This window comes from Numenius arquata, chromosome 2 (assembly GCF_964106895.1).
Source record: "Numenius arquata chromosome 2, bNumArq3.hap1.1, whole genome shotgun sequence".
In the NCBI taxonomy this organism is placed as follows: Eukaryota; Metazoa; Chordata; class Aves; order Charadriiformes; family Scolopacidae; genus Numenius; species Numenius arquata.
In genome coordinates this window covers 48,069,655-48,092,243 of record NC_133577.1, presented here as the reverse complement: position 1 = coordinate 48,092,243, position 22,589 = coordinate 48,069,655, and the positions used below count along the sequence as shown (strand labels likewise).

General features: G+C 39.6%; 1 protein-coding gene across 6 annotated transcripts in view; it reads left to right on the top strand.

The window, feature by feature from the left end:
* Positions 1-22,589, top strand: part of CDC42BPA (CDC42 binding protein kinase alpha) — a 180,204-nt gene that overhangs the window by 107,799 nt on the left and 49,816 nt on the right. For all 6 annotated transcript variants that reach the window (XM_074167929.1, XM_074167928.1, XM_074167925.1 and 3 more), the window contains exons 12-17: positions 5,336-5,469; positions 7,108-7,350; positions 7,615-7,725; positions 14,352-14,599; positions 19,216-19,321; positions 21,051-21,175. In XM_074167929.1, the coding sequence (XP_074024030.1) occupies positions 5,336-5,469; positions 7,108-7,350; positions 7,615-7,725; positions 14,352-14,599; positions 19,216-19,321; positions 21,051-21,175 (967 nt within the window). The remainder of the gene's footprint in view (positions 1-5,335; positions 5,470-7,107; positions 7,351-7,614; positions 7,726-14,351; positions 14,600-19,215; positions 19,322-21,050; positions 21,176-22,589) is intronic.

Sequence of the window (22,589 nt, the reverse complement as noted above, 5' to 3'; positions counted from 1 at the left end):
TGGATTTGATGCTCTGAACTATGTTAAAGGGAATTTTCTCTCTAGTCGTTCATAGCATAGGACTGCTGTTACCCTGCTCCGTAACGATTTCTGCAAAATAGGATCTTGAGAGCAGAGGCATCTTCACAGAGAAAGAAAAGGAAGTACAGCAAGATGTTTCTTATTTAGGAAAATCAACAAGATGGATAGAGACTGTGAGATATTAGGACTAGAACTGTAGAAATTGTATGTGTAGAAATAGAAAAATGTAGAAATAGAAAAACTGTTGGTGCTGGTCTCTTCTCACAAGCAAATAGCGATAGAACAAGAGGGAATGGGTTCAAGTTGCAACAGGGTAGGTTTAGACTAGACATTAGGAAGAAATTCTTCACAGTAAGAGTGATCAGACACTGGAACGGGCTGTCCAGGGAGGTGGTTGAGTCACCATCCTTGGATGAGTTTAACAGTCGTTTAGATGTGGTGTTGGGGGATATGGTGTAGGGAAGAACTTTGTAGAGTAGGGTAGATGGTTCAACTTGATGATCCCAAGGGTCTTTTCCAACCTGAATGATTCTATGAAATGGAAAGGGCAAATCTGATTCCTCTTGTCCATCCAAATAGGAAAATATCTGCATTTGATGCCAGAGAAAAATTAGACACAAGTAGCAGTAGATGGGTCTCTGTTATATGTTCATATCTTACCTATGGATAGGGAAAAAAAAAACCAGCGAGAAATGTTGGAGGAAACTACAAAAAAGATTTGTTCTGGTTTGTATTTGTGAAAAGACTTCATTCAGTTCCTGAAGGTGTCAGGAATGCCAGCAGCGACACCCACAGAAAGAATAACTTGAACTTAACTTCCAGGCATTTTAGTTGTTGTGTTCAGACTCTGGCAGGAGCATGCGATGTACCGACTGCCGACTCCAGCACACAGATTATATGCTGTTAAAATTGTGTAGTCTGGAAAAAACTCTGTTAGAGATACGCAGCTGGAGAGCTGCTCTGGTGTGAGGCAGCAGTTTTGTATTGTGCTATAAGCATTATTTTTGAATGTGAGCGTGGCTTAACCAGCTCAGGGAGGATCACTCTGCTTTGCGTGATGCCGTGTGGGCACTGTGTCAGGACAAAGGGGTTTGTGAAGTTTCTCTCGAGCCAAATGTCCCTCCATTTGCTGCTGTAATGAGGAAAAAGACAACGCAATCAGAAACCTCTGTTCAATCTGGTTTTGGCTCTTTGAGACCACTGAAAAGCAACCTCTACAAGAGTAGCTTTTGAATGGTACCAGCCCTTTGTAGAAAAGCATCAGAAACATAGAATGGTTAGAGTTGGAAGGGACCTTAAAGATCATCGAGCTCCAACCCCCACTAGGCCCACTAGACCAGGTTGCTCAAAGCCCCATCCAGCCTGGCCTTAAACACTTCCAGGGTTGGGGCATCTACAGCTTCTCTGGGCAACCTGTTCCAGTGCCTCACCACCCTCACAGGAAAGAATTTTTTCCTGAGATCGCATCTTAATCTCCCCTCTTCCAATTTAAAACTGTTACCCCTTGTCCTGTCACTACACTTCCTGATCAAGAGTCCCTCTCCGCCTCTCCTGTAGGCCCCCTTCAGATATTTGGTAGGCTGTTATAAGGTCTCCCTGGAGCCTTCTCTTCTCCAGGCTGAACAACCCCAGCTCTCTCAGCCTGTCTTCATAGGAGAGGTGCTCCATCCCTCTGATCATCTTCGTGGCCCTCTGCTGGACCCGTTCCAACAGGTCCATGTCCTTCCTGTGTTGGGGACTCCAAAGCTGGACACAGTATTCCAGGTGGGATCTCACGAGAGCAGAGTACAGGGGCAAAATCACCTCCCGCGACCTACTGGCCGCACTTCTTTTGATGCAGCCCAGGATGCGGTTGGCTTTCTGGATTGTCAGTGCGCACTGCCGGGTCATGTTGAGCTTCTCATCCACGAGCACCAAGTCCTCCTCAGGGCTGCTTTCCAGCTATTCTCCGCCCAACCTGTATTTGTGCCTGAGATTGCCACGTCCCAGGTGCAAGGGCGTCCCCCTGCACTTGGCTTGGTTGAACTTCATGCGATTTGCACGAGCCCACCTCTCAAGCCTGTCCAGGTCCCTCTGGATGGCATCCCTTCCCTCCAGTGTGTCGACCGCGCCACTGAGCTTGGTGTTGTCGGCAAACTTGCTGAGGGTGCACTCTATCCCACTGTCCATGTCTCCAACAAAGATGTTAAATAGCACTGGTCCCAGTACCGACCCCTGAGGAACACTACTCGTCACCGGCCGCCACTTGGACATGGAGCCGTTGACCACAACCCTTTGAGTGCAGCCATCCAGACAGTTCCTTATCCACCGAGTGGTCCATCCATCAAATCCATGACTTTCCAGTTTTGAGACCAGGATGTCATGCAGGACAGTGTCAAAGGCTTTGCATAATTCCAGGTAGATGACGTCTGTTGCTCTGCCCTTGTCCACCAAGTCTGTGGCAGTGTCGTAAAAGGCCACCAAATTTGTCAGGCACGATTTGCCCTTGGTGAAGCTATGTTGGCTGTCTCCAATCACCTCCTTATTTTCCACATGCCTTAGCAGAGATTCCAGGAGGATCTACTCCATGATCTTGCCAGGCACAGAGGTGAGGCTGACTGTCCTATAGTTCCCTGGGTCTTCTTTTTTTCCTTTTTTGAATATCGGGGTTATGTTCCCCTTTTTCCAGTCAGCAGGAACTTCCCCAGAATGCCATGATTTCTCAAATATGATGGAAAGCGGCTTAGCACCTTCGTCCGCCAGCTCCCTCAGGACCCGTGGGTGGATTTCGTCAGGTCCCATGGACTTATGCACCTTCAGGTTCCTTAAGAGGTCTCGAACCTGATCTTCTCCTACTGTGGGCAGTTCTTCATTCGCAGAGCCCTTGTTTTTGCCTTCCATGACTTGGGCAGTGTGGTTAGAGCCCTTGCCAGTGAAGACCGAGGCAAAAATCAGCTTTAAATTGTATTCTTGACTACTGAGTTGCAACTTAGATTTTAATTCATTGCTGAAGGTATTACTCTCATCTTTTGGTAATGAAAAAAAAACCACATAGAAAAGGTGTGGGAACATTCCCCAACACAACTGATATCAAATTTAAAAGTAGTCAATGTCTGGTTAATATTGAGAAGGTTTTCCCTTAAATACCCATTAAGAATTTTCTTTTTCATGCCACATATATATTTGTATTTGTATTCCTGGATACGAGATATGCTTTGTTGTTTGAGTTGGAAGTGAATAATGTGATCAAATGAGGAATAGTTAGAGTTGTCTAAGCCATCCCCAGTCACCAAAAAACTTTCCCAAGTATATACTTGAATGACTTCATGACTTGTCTGGCCCACAATAAAGCCATTAGTTAGAAGACACTCAGTTGTGCCTTGAGTTGTAACTAATAAAAGCTAATTCAATAAAATTGAAAAAAGGGAATGTTGTATTTTACTTGATTTGTTACTTTGTTAGATAGATTTTAAAATTAAATTAATGACAGAAAACAGGCAGAAACCAGATGATGATCATGTCTGAATGCTTCCAAATTTAGGGAAGCCAGTTCCGGGTTTTCTGGGTGGCGTTTAAAATACCTAAATTTCCAAATCTAGTTCTGATGAACTTTAAGAAGGTTCAGGTGCAGAGCTGATCTTTGCTTTGGGCTCATCTCTTGGGCAATTAAATGTAATGTAATAACATCCTACAGTGAGTGTTTGCATATATTAGCTAAAATCTTAGCAACAACCAGGGTGATTAGATGGAAAATTACCATTTCCTACATATATGTCACAACTAGCTTTTGGTTATATTCTTTAACCTGTTTTACTGCCTGTTCTGGAGCTGCAAGTGTAAACACCTGCTTAAAAAGGTAGTAAAAAATGAGCACAAAATTGTGTCAAATTCAGGAGTGTCACCGGGAGGGCCTTAGAAAAACTACGTTTTTCTTGTCTATCTGGTTTTCCAGGAAATGACAAGCTAGCATATGCTTTCAATTTTTGAGGTCAAAGTTATAATTTTTGTTCACTAAGTTACATAGGAGAAAACTTTGAGGAATCTTTAATATTGCCAAATATGTAAAGGGCAGAGATGGAAGAAGAAAACAGAGCTGTGGAACAAAGTAGTTCATGCACGGAAGAGAGATTTATCTTGGCTCAGCGGAGCCATATATAAACTTTCTTTTTGCTGGTGACTTCACAGCAGACTACATAAGGGAGGCAGTTAATAATTTCTGGCTTTGAGCTACATCTTTTATTTAAATGCATTCTTTTAAATTTTTAAACAAGAGTCAATGAATTAAAACAACAGTGAATATTTGTCTGGGTATAAGCTAAGGGTATTCACTTGCTTATAAAATTCTTGTGTTTCAGAAATTACAGCTCTTAGAAATGTATGTGTTTTTATATTTTCTTTCTCCAAGAGCCAGTGTTTTAGAGTTGCATTTATGAAAATGTAGTAAAAGGCTCTTCTTAAGAGTATAGATGGGTTCCTGTTCTGTGGGTAAATACATACGGCCTGAAGACCTGCCACAACTGGAATCAAAGGCAAAATGTCCAGTGATTTCCTAGAACTTGGAATTAAGCTACCTTCATATATATATATATCTTTCTTTAAATTCTTGTTTTTAAGTGAAGGACTAGAAGGGAAAAAAAGCATCCACTGGCTAGAAATTTTCAGTTGTATTTTACAGCAACTTTTCATGTTGTAGCATTTGAGCTTATGTATATGAAATTATTTAGCTGTGGCGTAGAAATGTACTGTCATTGTATAACTGACAGTTGGCAAGAGACTGACTGTAATAGTTTTCCTGTATTTATAGTAGTAATAAAGCAGATCACATAAACACAAGTGGTTTTCACACTAGAAGTAAGTAAGATTGCCTGAAGTTAATTTTAAGTGTATCAAGAGGAGAACATTTGCCAGCTCTTGAGTGACCCATTACTTTTACTATTTCTTTATGGGGGAATTTTGGGAGAGGAGGGAGACTGTTTGGAATTGCAGTTTAATAAAAGATGCGTTATATATTACATCACAGTGCATAAAAGTCAAATGTATAGGTCATGTTAAAGCATACATTACAGAATTGTGTATAGTGCGTGATGATTATAATGTGAAAAGACAAGTTGTTATTGTTTTTCATGTTGTTTTGCAGCGAGCTGTGACCTTTTATTCTCTTCTCTTAAAAGCAGATAATGGCAGTTGAAACAACCTAGATAAGAATTGCAATATTTTTGTGATTAAATGGAATTCAGAACAAATACTGAAGGGGCTTCAGGCAGCTTAGACTATGCTATTCTAGAATACTGGGTTTTTTTCCTTAACATATTTAGAAGTCTGTTGCTTTTTCTAGATTCTGGCCAGCTGGAACAGCAACTTGAGGAGGCCAGCACTGCAAGGCGGGAGTTGGATGATGCTTCCAGACAAATAAAGGCTTTTGAGAAACAGGTCAGAACGCTGAAGCAAGAGAGGGAAGATCTTAATAAGGTAAAAGCATTTTGTCAGCAACTCTTCTAAACCCTAAAGACTATTTTATTTTTGTTCATTTTACTTGAAAAAACTTTCAAGTGTAAAATTAATGAGCAGACAACAAATGTGTAGCGTTGACCTACTTTGCTTTCTGCCTCTTTTTTTGAAGACAAGGACATTGTTTAACGCGTTGTATGTACGATTGTTGGGTGGTCCTAGGTTACTGCTTCCAGATAGTGACGAACTTCATGATCCAAATTGCATGGTGGCTGCAAAGAAGGGATTATGGCTTGAGATTAAGGTAGTGGTTAAGAAGACAGAGTAGAGGAGAACTGTTCCAGACAACTAATTTAATCTGAAGTATGGATGAGACTGTAGCACAGAAAAAATGTTAGGAATATGGTATTAAGGCTGTGTTGCAGAAGTGTTTCCAGAAGAGAGATGTGAAAAATTGCCCAAATATAAAGATTCCAAAGTAATTTCAAGTAACTATAGTTAAAGAATACTGGGGTTTATTTCTTCTTCTCTGTCTCCCTAATCCCTTGTTTTCTTATTTATAGCGTACTGTTTTTCATGGCTCTTTTTTGATTTTGTGGTTAAATCAACCTGTAATCAGGTGTGAAATACATTAGCCTGTTTCCCATCATGATTATATTGACCCAGTATTTTAGAGTCCACACTCAATGTGCCATCTGTATTTAACCCTGTTTCTTTTAACCCTTAAAGCTCTTAAAAACTTGAAAGCTGCCAGTTTGTCCAGGAAGGACCATCTCTCTTCTAAAACAACTTGTAGCCATTTGGACTTCTTTTTAACAGCCTTAGGAAATGCTTTTAAATTTGTATAGATGTCAAGAGTGCCAAAAATTAATACCTCCTGCTGTTCTTCTTTCCATCCTCAGACTTGCTTTTCCTTGCTGCTTTGTTCTGCTCTGGTTTGGCTGAACATCATTAAACCATTTAAACTGTTGTGGTCCCTCAGTTGTAGTGTAGTAGCACAGATTTAGGACACAACGAGCTTTGTGAAGGTCTAGTGCTGGAGAGTTAGCACCAGCAGTGTTATTTTAGTGGGTTCTTTTACAAGAATAATTATCATATATTGCTGTTCATCACTGCAGTGTTTTGTTGCCTGAAACTCTCTGTAATTTTTGATATTATGGTACAGTGTGTGGAAATCCTACTCGCCATTGCAGGTCAGTTTTCAAAACCTTCTAAAGTAAAAATTTTCATAGAGCAGAGTTTTCCACTCAATTAATGCAAAACCTTTTGTTAATCTTTTAGCAGTTGAGATAAGTGCTGTTCTTTTTATTCATTTAAGTAGTTCTTGAAAAACTATGCTAATGACATTTTTAATTAAGAAAGCAAGGTATTTTTATATTTTAATGCAAGTGCTTGAAAACCTTTGTTTTTAACCTATAATAACAGAGTAAATTCTGACTTGGTTTATGTTTATGCAGTTTTACTAACTTCAGTAGTGTAAGACCTGGCCTTTTTCCTTGTTTATAGAGGTACACAGTCTGTATAGTGGATGCATTCATGAAAAGCAATGAATCTATAGCTTTTATTCACTCTGGAGAAGGTGTTAGATGCGCATCCAAAGACAAGAAGTGGCCTTGCAGCTTTCTAGGTTTATTACTTAATTCTTTTTTTAAACTGTAGGAACTGGCAGAGTCTAGTGACAGATTAAAATCCCAAGCCAAAGAGCTGAAAGATGCCCACAGCCAGCGGAAATTGGCAATGCAGGAGTTCTCAGAGATGAACGAGCGGCTGACAGACTTGCACTCTCAAAAACAAAAGCTTGCCCGCCAGCTCCGAGATAAGGAGGAAGAAATGGAAGTGGTGATGCAAAAAGTAGAAAGTTTAAGGCAAGAGTTACGCAGAACAGAGAGACTTAAAAAAGAAGTAAGTGGTGAGAAGACTGTTAAGAATCTATGAAATAGTAGTTATATGTAAGGTTTTCTGACCAAGTAATTTTTTTCTGTTATCTGTAAATCTTTAACTCTTTGATTGTTCTTTCAAACGGTACCGGCTTTGTTTTCTAAGATTTTGAAGTGTCCGGTTTAGTGCTGAAGATTTATCTCTTATATTGAAAACAATCGATAGATTTTGAAAAAAAAATAAAAAATTGAAGAATCCTACCTATTAAAAACGTATGTACTTTTGTAGCTGGAAGTCCAAGCTGAAGCCGCAGCTGCTGAGGCATCCAAAGACAGGAAATTGCGAGAGAGGAGTGAACAGTACTCTAAACAGTTGGAAAGCGAAGTAGAAGGGCTAAAGGTTAGTCTTTTTTGATATTAACACCTGCAAACTTACTGGTCGACTAGGACTTGGGTCTGTTTGATTGCTTTCAGCTGGAGAACAAAAGGGTATTGTCAGTTTGTCACTTCAGGTGATGCCGAATATTAATGCCAGTGCCCATCGCATTATCACCCAGAAAAATGAACATTTGCCTAACGCACTTCTTAGACCAGTGTGTTCACTGCTCACTGAAGTATTTCTTAATAATCGATGATTTCTTACCAACTGGGTTTCATTATTACTTTGTTTAACTTTACCTGTTAAAAGCATTTTATTTTAGTGTAGGATGGTTGAGTAGTTGAAGACAAGCCTGCAGCTTACACAGGTTTCTTCTGGGTGTTCCGTGTACTGTGCTATTCAGCATGGAAGTCAAAAGAAGGATGGTTTCCTCCACGAGAGATGTCAACTGATGTAACCGTAATGGAAAAATTTTAGTGTATTCTGCCTCTCAGCCAGAAGCTGAGACGCTTTTGCACAAGAGCAGCATCGAGCATGAGGAGTTTTGTTTGTATTGATGAGATTGCTCACACACGTATGTGTTTTAAGGAGCAGAAACTGAAGCAAGCCAAGAATGATCACTGTCATTTCAATTCTACAATTTAGCATTTTATACAGTGCTCTGAAGAAATTAGACTTTCTCAAAAATTGAATGAGAGGGTTTTTCATTTCCACGTGAGGATTGCTGTTCATTTACAGCAAAATCCTCTTCCCAGTGTTTTGTCCAGTAGGATAATTCTAAAGTTTTTGTGCAAAATGTCAGATTAGGCCTATTCTGGTCTTAATTTGCATTAATAACAGGAGGGTTTTTATTAGAATTCTGTGGGACATTTGACAACATGCCAGTCACTGCACAGAAAATTTGGGGCTTCTTTGCAAACATTCTTTTCACAGAATCACAGAATCTTCATGGTTGGGAGGGACCTTTGAGATCAACACTACACCCACCCACAAACAGACGCAAACCAACTATCTCGGGCACTAGAGCATGCCCTGAAGTGCCTTGTCTACACGTTTCTTAAATACCTCCAGGGATGGCAACTCCACCACCTCCATGGGCAGGCTATTCCAGTGCCTCACCACTCTCTCAGTAAAGTAATTCTTCCTAATATCTGATCTAAACCTCCCCTGCTGCAACTTCAGACCATTTCCTCTGGTCCTGTCGTTATTCGCTTGGGAGAAGAGGCCAACGCCCACCTCTCTACAACCTCCTTTCAGGTAGTTGTAGAGGGCAATGAGGTCCCCGCTCAGCCTCCTCTTCTCCAAACTAAACATGCCCAGTTCCCTCAGCCTCTCCTCATACGACTTGTTCTCTAGACCCCTCACCAGCTTGGTGGCTCTCCTCTGGACACGCTCCAGCAGCTCAATGTCCTTCCTGTAGCAAGGGGCCCAGAACTGAACACAGCACTCGAGGTGAGGCCTCACCAGTGCCGAGTACAGAGGCACGATCACTTCCCTACTCCTGCTGGCCACGCTATTCCTGATACAGGCCAGGATGCCGTTGGCTTTCTTGGCCACCTGAGCACACTGCTGGCTCATGTTAAGCCAGCTGTCCACCAACACCTCTAGGTCCTTTTCTGCTGGGCAGCTTTCCAGCCACTCTTTCCCAAGCCTGTAGCGTTGCCTGGGGTTGTTGTGACCAAAATGCAGGACCCGGCACTTGGCCTTATTAAACCTCATCCCATTGGCCTTGGCCCATTGATCCAACCTGTCCAGATCCCTCTGTAGAGCCTTCTGACCCTCAAGCAGATCAACACTCCAACCTAGTTTGGTGTCATCTGCAAACTTGCTGAGGGTGCACTCAATCCCCTTATCTAGATCATCAGTAAAGATATTAAACAAGACCAGCTCCAAAACTGAGCCCTGAGGGACACCACTGGTGACCGGCCGCCAACTGGATTTCACCCCATTAATCACAACTCTCTGGGCACGGCCATCCAGCCAGTTTTTTTACTCAGTGAAGAGTACACTTGTCTATGCCATGATTCGCCAGCTTCTCCAGGAGAACGCTGTGGGGGACGGTGTCAAAGGCCTTGCCAAAGTCCAGGCAGACAACGTCCACAGCCTTCCCTGCATCGAGAAGGCGGGTCACATGGTCATAGGAAGAGATCAAGTTGGTTAAGCAGGACCTCCCTTTCATAAACCCATGCTGGCTGGCCCTGATCCTTTGGCTGCCCTGCACTGCCATGAGAGCTCACTCAAGATGATCCTCTCCATGATCTTTCCCGGTACCGAGGTCAGGCTGACAGGCCTACAGTTTCCCGGATCCTCCTTCCGGCCCTTCTTGTAGATGGGTGTCCCGTTGGCCACCCTCCAGTCATCTGGTACCTCTCCTGTTGACAAGGATTGTTGATAGATAATGGAGAGAGGCTTTTATTTTACCTTCCTTTGGTAAATGAAGATAAAGACATCCACTCAATATGAAATTTTAATTTATATAGCTTCTGCTGGTGTGAATTCAGGTTGTTATCTAAAAATTAAGATGTGTTTCTTCTGCCTTCATGAATCTTCACCATCAGCAAAGTGTTTGTAAGACAGTTTAAGAAGCGAGAAGAATTTATTGGAGAACTTTTGAGAATAAATGATACGCTGATTTATAACAACAGGGCAAGTTTATCAGAAGAGGAAATTGGAATCGTAGCTTTCTGAGTCATATTTCACAGCACAATAAGCACATTTTGGATCACGTGCTGTTGTTGCGATACTGCATTATCCATTCAGTAAAAGCTCTGCATAGCTCCTTAGTTAAGTTCAGGAGGTTATCATAGAGGAAAGGTCAATATTTAAAGAAAAAGGAAAGTTTCTCTGAATGAGGAGAACAGAAAAGCCCATAAATGATGGCAGGTTAAGTGTAACCAGGATGTTGAAGGCTAAATAAAGAGAATTTAGAGAGTACTTTGCAAAGGATAGGAAGGGGGCAGTGTGCCTTCTGTCCAGCCAAGTCCTGCAGCACTCACCTGCTGGGGTTCTGCGAAGCTTGTCAGTAAGTGCATGGATAAAGGAGACCCAGTGGATGTCATGTATTTGGATTTTCAAAAAAACCAGACTCGGTATGAGTCCTCAGTGTGCCCTGGCAGCCAAGAAGGCAAACCCCATCCTGGGGTGCATCAAACAGCATCTATCTGCCTACATTCCAGGTGATGGGTTGTGTCTCACTTGAAATAGGCATGTATGAAAACGTCTGTTTGGACGTCACTCTTAAATTTGGGCAGGAAGAAGCTGAGGGGAAATTACATTTAAGGTTTACCAAATCAGGAAGGTAGTGGCTAAGGCGAATGGAAATGGCTGTTTACCATACCCTGGGGCACTGATGAGGCAAACAGGACATGCATTTAATACAATACTTCTCACAGAATAGGGAATGAATTCCTAGAACTCATTGCCACAAACAGGAGTTTGTGGTTTTGACAGTATCAGATTAGACTAATCTAGGGATTAGACAAATTGATGAACACCACATCCTCCGACTGTGTGGAGAGGTACTCTCTAACACCTTTAGTCCAACTGTTGTTGTATTCCAAGGGGAATGGACCACAAAAAAGGTGCTGTCCCCAAAAGGCCACTGCTTTAGGGAAGACGCTGGTCTCACCCAGTAAGGCATCTCGCAATGTTGTTCTTCAGTGGAGCCAAACACAATACTGGAATGGTAGGAGTAGTGAAAGTGTCCCGGATAAGTAAGGGAAGAAGTTAATGACTTGAACCACATGTTGGAGGAAGGTACCAAAAGAAACCAGTTGTCACGTGCAGTAAGTTTCTCATTCTAATCAAGCTTCCATTAATGTTGAGAAATAGAGCTATATGGAACAACAGAAGAGGAGGGCTTTCACTTTCGTCAGAGCAATATTATATTGACTACTGCTCTCTTTCTGTCCTTCACCTATAGGTAGATGTATTAATTGGTAGATTTTAAAGCATGTCATAGGTGTGCTATAAGATCTTAACACTTGCTGTTTACTTCAGTCAACTTAGTTATAAAGTCTTAGGTGAGCTTTCAGACAGCCAAAATTCTGTTTCTGGATTGAATTGCACATACAGAAAATGTGTATTGGGTGGGTCTGGTTTGGGTCAACTACACAATTTTTTGTGCTAATTTGTACGGCTGATTTATTTTTTTGTTTATTCTTTTGTAAGTTCATTTCAAGCTAATGTAGACTAAATTCTGCATGTTAAATATATAGTTGCCTATAGAAATGAAATTCTCAACTCTCTTGTTCCTACCTGAGCAACAGCAAATTATTAAATTGTGGTAATCCACATAAGTGATAATTAATGGGATTGTAATAAGGGAGATGGCATCTTTCTTAATATGTTGCATTTGCCAAATATTTATACCATAAAACTTCGGGATATTAGCATGAGAATCCTAACATTCTTCATATTCTTAACCAAGGCAAATTATTATTACCATCTACAAAGGGCAAGATACAAGCCTGGAAGGAATACAAAATAGCACTTGCAACAAAAGGCTAATCTCATTAAAGACAGGCCAGAAATCCTCAAGATTTTTTAATGGTACATTCATTTAGGATTATGTTACTTAAATAGCAAGTTTTCCCATGCCACCTGCTCTATTATTGCAGTGTTTAATGGTTATTCTTCTTGTCTTCAAGTGCGAAACTTGTATACTATGTAACCATAATAGGTGATATACATGTCAATACATACAGTAATATTGACAAGACTGCTCTCAGTTTGGACTATTCAGCTTCATACCTGCCTAATGAAGGAACTGCTGTGTGGAGGTTTTTTATTTGGGTTTTTGTGTGTGTCTGTGTGTGTGCATGAGAGGGAGACAGAGGGAAGATTTCCAGTGTAGTTACGGCATCTAACTATCCATGTGCCAGGAGATGCATTGTGTCTCTGTTGCACCAGTTGTCCACTTGAAACAGGCACGTATGAAAACATCGATTTGGAATTTGTGCTTACATCAATTCAAAATGTATTCTCTGTTTATGATATTACTCTAGTTCTGTAAGCCACTGTACTGTACCATCCAGCTCTCTCTTTTACTGCGCTGTCTTAGGGCCTTAATAATATCTTTTCATTGTGGGGAAAAAATATGAAATACCATTAAAACATTTTACATACCTGATAGATGATGTTGCAAAGCCTAAATTTTTTATGTGCTCTGTTGCCATATATATGTAGGCGATTGGGCACATTGGGCCATAACAAACAAGTTCAATAGTTAACTGCCTGCACGTGAAAGAAAATACCTATACTTCCTTTCTTTTTTAATCTTTCTTTCTCCAAACCTTCTCCTGTTAGGATGGCATCTTCTTTCTCCAATTTACCATGCTGCATCATAAGGGCAGGATTTTACTCTTGGATCAAAACAAGTGGTTGTTTGGATGAGTTGAAGAAAACAATGCAGTAGCAGCACATACTGGCTCATACATTTAGGGGGCTTTGCAGTGTCCTGGTGACACCCACAGCACAGCTCAGCTCAGCTTTCTCAGAGAATTTCTCATGGTGGACATTCAGCTCATCTGCATGTTCTACAATGGCATTTAACTCTTAAAGTCTAGTCATACATCAGCAAAAGAAAATTACCCCAAGCCATGTTTAATTAAGGGTAACTGAGAGGATTTTAATATCTCTTGGTAAAAACAGAGGGATAATTAACAAAATATCTTAAAGCCTCCTGAAGGTGTGAGACAGTCACCGTAAGGAAGTAGGTTTTCCAGTTACCTGCACTCTTTCAAAAGAAAAGGTTTTCATTAAGTAATTTCCTTTCCTTAGACTACCTTTAATTACATATTTAAAAAAAAAAAAAAAAAAAAAACCAGAAAAAAATCCAAGCCAAGTTATACACGTGTTTACATTTAAAAGCATTTCCACACTCGGATTTCAGTGTGTGTCATGCCACTATCTCATTTTGAACCTGACCTTGCTCCTCCTCTATGTCATGGCAGGACATTGAGTTTAGTGAGTGCAGCACTTGGTGCAAATGTGTATGTGTCCTGAAGTAGTGTGTAAAAGCTATTGAAATGCCAGAAGACCTCAGTAAGAGAGCTATGCAGCTGCAAAAATTGAAGTAATTTACTCTTTACTGTTTAAAGCTTCTTTTTCCTATTAATTCGCTACGATGTAAATGGTCAGTTTGAGTAAAATAGATTGATGCAATCCATACAGTGTTCTGTAGCTGGATTTTAGCCTTCAGTTAAGTCTCTTCTTGTCTTGGTATAGCTTTTCCACAATTATTTATGCTTTAAAATATATTGACTGTGGATCATAGTCCTTGTTCTCTGTTCCTGAAAGTCACTTGAACTTGTTGCTGGCAACCATGTGAGTGGGAGCATTAAAATCTCCTAATTCTTTGGTCACTTTCTGACTGCATTGTAAGGGAAATCAGAATTGTGGCCAGAGATACTTAAAGTGATGATCAAATTTTAAATGGCTTGAAAACTGTTACTGCATTTACACAAAATGAGAAAGAATGCAGTTCGGATTGATGCTCAAACAAATTTTCATAAATGTTGAGATAGATGTGTTTTAACTCAAGTCTGTAATGGGATATTTTCTAAATGTAGACTTACGAATATCGAACTGTTACTAAGAATAGTCTTCAGCATTCTTGAGTGCTAACTTGAGGCTGTTTATTTTAGCAAAAACAGGTTGGTCGCTCACCTGGGGTAAGCAGTATAGAACACCAGCAAGAGATCACTAAATTAAAGGCAGACCTGGAAAAGAAAAGTGTTTTCTATGAAGAGGAACTATCTAAACGTGAAATAATGCATGCTAATGAAATAAAAAGTCTGAAGAAAGAGCTACGGGATGCAGAGAGCCAGCAGCTTGCCCTCAAGAAGGAGATCATGATTTTGAAAGACAAGTTAGAGAAAACCAGAAGAGAAAAGTGAGTATTGTATGGAATTTACCTTTAAGCTCAAAATCTCTTTTGAAGTCTCCCCTATGTTTCCAAGCGTAGTCTCACTTCTGTAGCTGTAGTGCAAGCAGGTGCATTTTGGCTGAGCTAATGCCAGGGTTGAAAATAGTCACCTTTAAAAATATGACAGAAAAAAAAATCCACAACCCTGTACTGAAACAGATGATTCCTGCACCAGAATTCCTGCACGGGCTGACCACGCTGACGTACGTAACTTGAGTTGCACACTTGCAACTCCGGGTAAGTCAACCCCTGAAGCTTATGTTGCAGTTTAAAGTAGGGGGTTTTTGACATTTTTTTTTTCTGTTTGGTATTTTCGTCATTTCATGCAAAACTGTGTTAGAAATCAATTATTACTTCCATTTCTGCCAGAGCAGAAACAGTCACCTAATGCGGACTAAGGCTAATCCACACAGGGTTCCATCCAGTATTAACATCAGTCATCAGGCTACTGTAGCCATAAGCCGCTTTATCTCCTCTGACATGGTCATTTGTCAGAGACCTGCTTTTTTCTCTCCCGCATGGTGGAGGTTGTAACTGGCCTTGGGAATGTTCCTTGAGGCATTAATCAATAAAAAAAAGTTTCTTCTGCTGGATAGGGTAGTATTGGAAATGGTCGTAAATTGAATGGATTCATTTTCATTCATAAAGAATTCAGAATGCCTTTAGAGACCCTAGCAAAGATGCTTCTTTTTGCTGCTGTAGTAAGATGGCATATTAGAAAAACCATGGTGAAGTTCCTACTGAAACTTAGCCAAAGTGTAGCAAGTCCTTATAGAGAAGTCATAAATAAAATAAAGAATTTTTTCAAAAAAAGCTTATGCAAATAGAGGTGGAAACACTTTTTCTCCGGTAAATTGTTTCCAGCAGGGGAAGTAGGTCATGCAGCTTAGAATGCAGTGGATGAACTGTTTCTCCCTAGAATATAGCTATTCATAGGCTCAACATAGAATCGCAGTAATTTGCTGCTTTGTTCTAGGTTGAGAGATAAAACTTGCATCAGCAGCATGTTTTCCTTGCCCCACAACTTCATGGTCTTGCTGAGTTATAAATGCACAAAAGGCTATGCTGTCCTGTTATATGTAAAGGTGGTAGTATGATACTCCTTTAATGGCATGTCAGTCCAGTAGTGTCTCAAAAGGAGGAGTATTCAATAAAGAATCATTAATACCTCTTCCTGCAGGTTAAACTGTTGCTAAAGCTCATGGCTCCAAACACTGACCAGAACAAAAAACTTCTGAGTTTTAACAGAACCGTTCTAGTGTTGTACAATGGCAAAAGTTCTAACTAAATGTCCATCTAGTGAAATAACAAACGGCCTAACAATGCTGATCTGCTACCTGCTGGCTAGTTCAGAAACGTTTCAGTCTAGTTTCTCTCTAGAAATAATAAAAGAACCGGATGCAAACCTAAAATGAGCACTGACATAACCCTGGGTTCCATATCTCTGAATTTCAAGTGTTGGTGTAAGAGAACATTTTGAAGCGTGAACAGAAGCGTGCCACGTAACCAGAATCCAGTGCTTGGCCCTTAATAGGAAGGGCTTCAGCAGCGTATGATGTGTCCAAGCACATGAGGAGTGATTAATGAAGACCTTATCTTAACTGGGTTTTGTTAAACAGATCTGCAGAATCTCATGCAAATCTTAGGACTCCAAAGAAATACCAAAGTCCACTCTTCAGGGTGTGCTACAAATTGACTTCTGTAGTGGTTCAGAGGTTGAGAAGTGAAGCTTAAATATTAGGAATGGGACAATTGCTGTTGCTGCTCAATTCTCAGTATTTGGTAGTTTTTCTTTAAGAGAACATGGATTTTTTGGGGGTGTTTCTGCTTACACATCTTATTTTAAGCCTTTGTAATCAGGCAAAGCTTTTTGTGAGTCTGCCAGTACAGAGGTGTTCAATGGAAGTGGCGAAAAGGAAGCACCTGGAGGCTTTATGCTGAAATAAGTGGAATTATTTCAACAATAGGCTTGGGCTGGGCGTGGGGTTGAAGTGTGCGTATACAGTTTGGGAAAAAAATTTTAGTAGTCTAAAAATAATCTTTAGCGCGTATTAAAAAGGTTCTGATAAGAGGCTGCAGTTGCATTACTTCATAAGGGCTATAGTATAGAGTGAACAAGAGCTTGGTCAAAATCTCTGTGTACTTTTTAATATAACTTAGATGTTGGTGGTTTCTGTTTCATTTTTAAAAATAGGTATTTTTTCTTTGTTTCCTTCAAATTTAAGCTTTCATACTTTGGCTATTTCAACAGCATAAATCTTCAAGGGAGAGAAACTTCCTTTCTGTACAAAATGATTGCCCTTTGCTAAAGTCTGATAAACTGCATGCTATTAAATTTGGGAACGTAGGAACATAGTATCAGGCCAGTGATCTGTGTAGCACAATATTCCACTTCTTGGAATTGTCACTATAAAATATTTCAGAAGAAGGTGTAAGAAACTGCGTAAGTCATGTTTGTAGAATTTTGTTTAAACCTGTCATTTAATGATAGATTTATAAAGCAGAGAGCTTTCTAAAACAGTGTTTGTTGTTTTTAAATTGTGTGATATAAAGAAGCCAGGGGGCTGGTGTTTGTTTCAGGTCTACTTTTCTCGATTTCAAAGCAGTAAGATAAAATATCTCTCCACTTTGTACAGCCGAAATAAAGAGCTGGAGTGACAAAGTGATACTATAAAGCTGTATTTCACATTGCTTGCATGTGGTTTGCTACAGTTATTTTACTGATAAAAAGAAAGCTGGATCATGTATGATTTTTTAAACTCAAAGAGCGGATACATAGCTAAATTTTAGATGAGAGAAAAAGCTTGATGGGAGAGGAGGATGCCAGGCTTCAAAGCAAATGTGTTATTTTGATCTTCCTGGCTGTCCAAGGTACGTCTGGGGAGTCTGTCACAGTTCTGGTTTGCTGAGTTGATGTTTGGGTAGGATGGATTATACCCACCTTCTACTCTGTTTAAATTTTAAACTTCTTTGTTTCTGTATTATACTACAGCAATCTGACTTAGTGGGATAATGACAATCACTAGTTGAATTAAGAATGTAAAATACCAAAACCTACAAATATGTTGGGCTCTTTTGCCAATCCAAAGCTTCCTTAATCCACCACCATTTATGGCTGCTTTGAGCCTTAAAAGAACAAATTTTAGATAAATACAGAATGAAAAACCCTAAATGAAACCATAAAACCATAAAATCTAAATGAAAGAAATAATTATAAATTAGTTTGGTCTACAGTCTGAGAAATTAGCTTTGAATCTGTGCCTTGCAAACAGAAGCAGGACCTGTTGTTAATTCCCCTGAGGGCCAGTGCTTTAATCTCTTCCTGCCTTTTCCCTAAGCTGCTCATCACACGCGTGGAAGCTGTTGATACTGAAAAGGAGCAGTGGAGAATTTCAAACTCGGCTTTTAAACACTAACGATAGTATGTTACTTCACGAAGGATGTAGTGTTATGTTTCAAAGGATGCCTGGCAACGTAGAATTTCACCATGAGTCTAACATGCTGTACTGGATTTCAAAGGGTGGTTGAAGCGCTAAATGAATTTCAAATTAGGAGTAGGAAATTCAAACCAGCGTTACTCTTAACTGGGTGCACTGTAACCACTGACACTCCTCATCTTTTAAGGGTGTTCTCTCGATTTGGCAGAGTTGTTCTGCATCTCAGGAAAAGAGGCAAGGATGTAATTCCTCAGCTGCACAATGTAAAATTCTGAGCGGTATTCAGGAAAAAATTTGCGATGCTCCAAACGAGGTTTCCCCTGGAGAGAGTTAACCTTTTATACTGAGCACTTTTTCAAACTTTTTAAGGCTAGACAGTGGTATTTGCTGAATGGATATTTATCTGTGGCATTTATAGTATAGTTCCATCAACTAACTGATGAGCTTTGTGGCAGTTACCTGAACAATTGGTGAAATGGTGAATACAACACACAAATATAGTCTCAAAAGTCTCAAAAAGAGCGGATGTGAAGTGGGAGTTATATGTCTAAAACATTGCTGTGCACCACTTTGGGCAAATTGCAATGTTTTTTGGCAAACAGAGGATCCAGCAGCTTCATTTATTTCCATGTTCTCGTATTCATTGTGCAAGATCGAAGCTGAAGTTAAGCAGAATCAGGCAGGGGTTCTCCTCTATGGGGTGACACCCACAGGAGAAGGGAAAGGTTGCGTGAAACAGCTACTGTGAAACTTTTTCTCAGGAGGAATGGTCCAAACCTACTCTAGAATTTGGTGATATTAGTAGGTTATCTGATAGTAAGTACAATCTTGCAATTGTGGAAATGTCTAAGTTAAAATAATGTTTCTGTGAGCTGAGAATTTACCCTTAATGTCTTGGAATATTGACACACCCTTTGGTTCTGCAGAATTACAACTGCTCAGTGTTTGAAGGATTCATCTAAAGAATAAGAGACATGTAAGTGGATCGATAAACGTTAGCTCAGCGGAGCTCTATTAATTCCATACTGAAGGAGAGATCATTGTGTAATGATAAAATTCAAAAGTCTGTGCATTGGTCTTTATGTATTTAAGTGGATAGTGGGATGAGTAGGAAAATGTATAGCTCTGCTTCATTTTATTTCTTAGCCAAAGTGAAAGAGAGGAATTTGAAACGGAGTTCAAACAGAAGTATGAACGAGAAAAGCTTCTGCTAACGGAGGAAAACAAAAAGCTTTCAAATGAACTCGATAAGGTAAGTGCTGATTTGTTGAGTCTTGAGTTTACAGCCATTGTATGCTATGTACAAAATGGGCAATATAGAGCTATATTGGCTATTAGTAACTCTTAATTGACAGCAGAAATTAATATTACACCAAAAGTGGTGATTGATATTTGATTTGAATAGGGAGTGTCTACATGTATCTGAACTTGAGAGTGCGTGCACATATATATATGCCTTTATGTGTAGGAATTGGGTTAGATGGTCTCACAGTTTGGTAAGATTAATTTTAGACAATACCTCAAGCAAAAAAAAAAGATTATTTCATTGTATGTCCCAAATATAAAAATACATAGTTAATGATGTGATTACTTAGAGTATATTTGCATGTCAATTACTGTGAAATAGCAGGATCCCTCCCACCCATTGAGATTAAGTGTTACTTTGAGATATTAAAAAAATACAAATGATAAAGCATATTAATTGAAGTGTGCTGAGCAAGGAATAATTATGTTTCGTGCATTTAGATTATCTCTTTATTGTTCATTTTGACAGGTTATTCGAGTTCATTGTGGATTAGCCATGTCTTGCTAAACTTGTCTATTCTTTTTGTAATGCATTAAATTTTCTAGAAATATGATGAAAGTACAGTGTTCTTCAAAGTAAGCATGTTTGCATTTCAGTGTTCAAATTAAAGTATATTTTCATACCACATAAGACTCATACTGTATATGCCTATATGTAAGCTTAGTCCAAGGACTAAGTCACTTTGATAGTTTTTCTGCTCGGTCTCCTTTTTTTTTTTTTAATTTGGTTAGATTTGTATTTTTCTTGTCAAATGACACTTAGTAAATAGGCATTTTTAAATCATAAGCCCATTTTGGTGATAAATGTGGAGCAGAGTACCCATATTAGGAGTAAAAAACAGAATAGATTTAAAACTGGTATTTTTTTCATCATTTTGAGTCGTTAATGTATTTCAGTACTAGAAGAAGCCTTTCACACAAGATTTGTTCTGAGCTGGCCTTCCTGTAAAGTCTATCTAATCTGTAATTCCAGTTTGGCTTTCTGAATAATTATTGACCATAATGAGGGTTTATTTCCTGGTACCAGCTCAGGTTGGCTGGGGCTTTTGTCTTGCCGAATGTGCCTGTATGAGTGACAGCCGTGTGAATGCGAGGGAGGTTAATTGCTATGTATAATGTATTGTACTTACAGATGTGCATTTAATTTCAATTTCCTTGTCTGCAAGTAAGTAAAATGAAAAATAGGGGGATGTGAGACACCTGGAGAATCTCGAGACTGACTCGCCTCTGTATTTGTTAAGCCTCTCATTCTCCATGGTTACGAAACAGGAGAGAGGATCTGCATTTTTATCTGAGCTATAACAATTTTTGTGCCCTTCTGTTGTTCTTTTAATGTAGTTTTTCCTATATAGAACAATCCCACACCTATAGGGTGCAAAGCAGAAACCTTCTAAGCGTTACAGAGGCATGTGGAGAGTAATTCTCACAAAATTAACTAATTTATTAGAGTAAAAATGTAGTTCTGGTCCTTAAAAATGGCCTTTCAGTACAGCTAAGGTCATATATGAGAAGAGATTCTGGCTTTTATTTGTTACATGGTGTTTATTGTGATGAGTAGTAGCAATTTTTGAAGCAGATGCGTGGTGTGGGAGAGGGGAACACGTGGCTTTGAGTCTGCTCAGAGCTGGATTCACGTCAGCTTCTACCTTTAACACATTGTTTAAATTCTCCTTCAGCTCACCACCATGTTTGAGAGGCTGAGTATGAACAACCGGCAGCTGGAAGAAGAGATGAGAGACCTGGCTGATAAAAAGGAGTCCGTGGCACACTGGGAGGCCCAAATTACCGAGATCATCCAATGGTGAATACTCTGCTGTCATGTTATTGCAGAATGCTCTCCATAAGTGGTCAGGCCATTACGGAGCTTTTCCCTTTGCCTGTGGCATTTGGAAGTGCTTTGGTGAAATCTCTTGCCCGCCTGAGATCCTGCTTTTCGCTTGAGATTTTAATAATATCCAAATCTGGAAAATTGGGTTCCTCCTTAAGAACAAAAGTGTCTTACCTAATACAGCTTTTTTTAAGTGCAGAAAAATCATGGCCGTTGGGTGTGGCTTGTGGCTTTGGAGGAACCCCTGGAAGGAGTCATGTGCTGGGCTCACGCCTCCCAGAGGGAGCAAGCCTGGGAAAAGCAGTGGCTGAGAGTGTTTGTGTCTCAGCATTAATTTCCTTCATCTGCTTGGCATGTGGCAGAATGAAACAAATACAGTGCAACTTTTATGTGATTTTTTTTTTTTTACAAGGAGGGTATTTGAGACTACCACAAAGCCAGTCAAGTGATGTTTCTAATAATATTTCTGCTAAATAATGACGTTATGTTTCTAAAGTTTTCTGTCCAGTTCTAATAAATTAAGGAAAAAAAAAAACAATTTGAAGCTATGGAGAGGAAAAGATTGTTTTCTCTAGGTGGCCTTTACTTTTCCTCTCCCTTTTATGGTCCATTGCGGTGCTTAGCACCTACAAAACCAGTTTACATCCAGACGTGGTTTTTTTTTACAGACCATCCACTTCTGGGAAGGTTTCATTATCATATACTAATCTTACTTTTGATTCACTACTTGATTCCCCCTCCCCATTTTTCACATCTCATGTTAGTGAAAAAATCTAATTTATTGTGTCAAAGCAAGAATGGAAAACATTTGTTTTAACGAAACGTGGTTTGGTATTGTTACAATGTCAGTATAATTTTGTTGTCCAAACACAGCAGTTTGGCTTTTGAATATAGCCATGTGAATACGTAGTAAGAAAGAAGGCTGAAGTCTGGGGCTCTGGAATTGTTTTACAGTATTTCTTACATAAAATATGAAGTCCATAGAGTCTCAAGGCATTGTATTCATAGCAGAGGTTAAAAAATATAAAGGGCCAACTTCGTGCAAGTTCCTTTTAAATCTTGTCTCTCATAACTGTGAGGGTAGTAGACAGCCTGCATCACAAAGAAAAAACAAACATAGAAGTTGTTTAAATGAAGTTAATTTCTAGCCAATCAGAAATGTTTATTCAGAAAAAAAATCAATGTAACAAAAGAGACAAGTCTATTATTTCACATTCAATATTGTTTTAAGGTAATGCTTATCTGTCTTAATGCCCCAAGGTAACCAAACCCCATTTTTCAGATTTACGTGTGAAAGCACTCCTGAGACTTGGCAGTTCCAGAAAAAGACAAGTCAGAATTAGCTGTGGATTGTTTTACTTAACGCTATGTAAAAACGCACCAACAA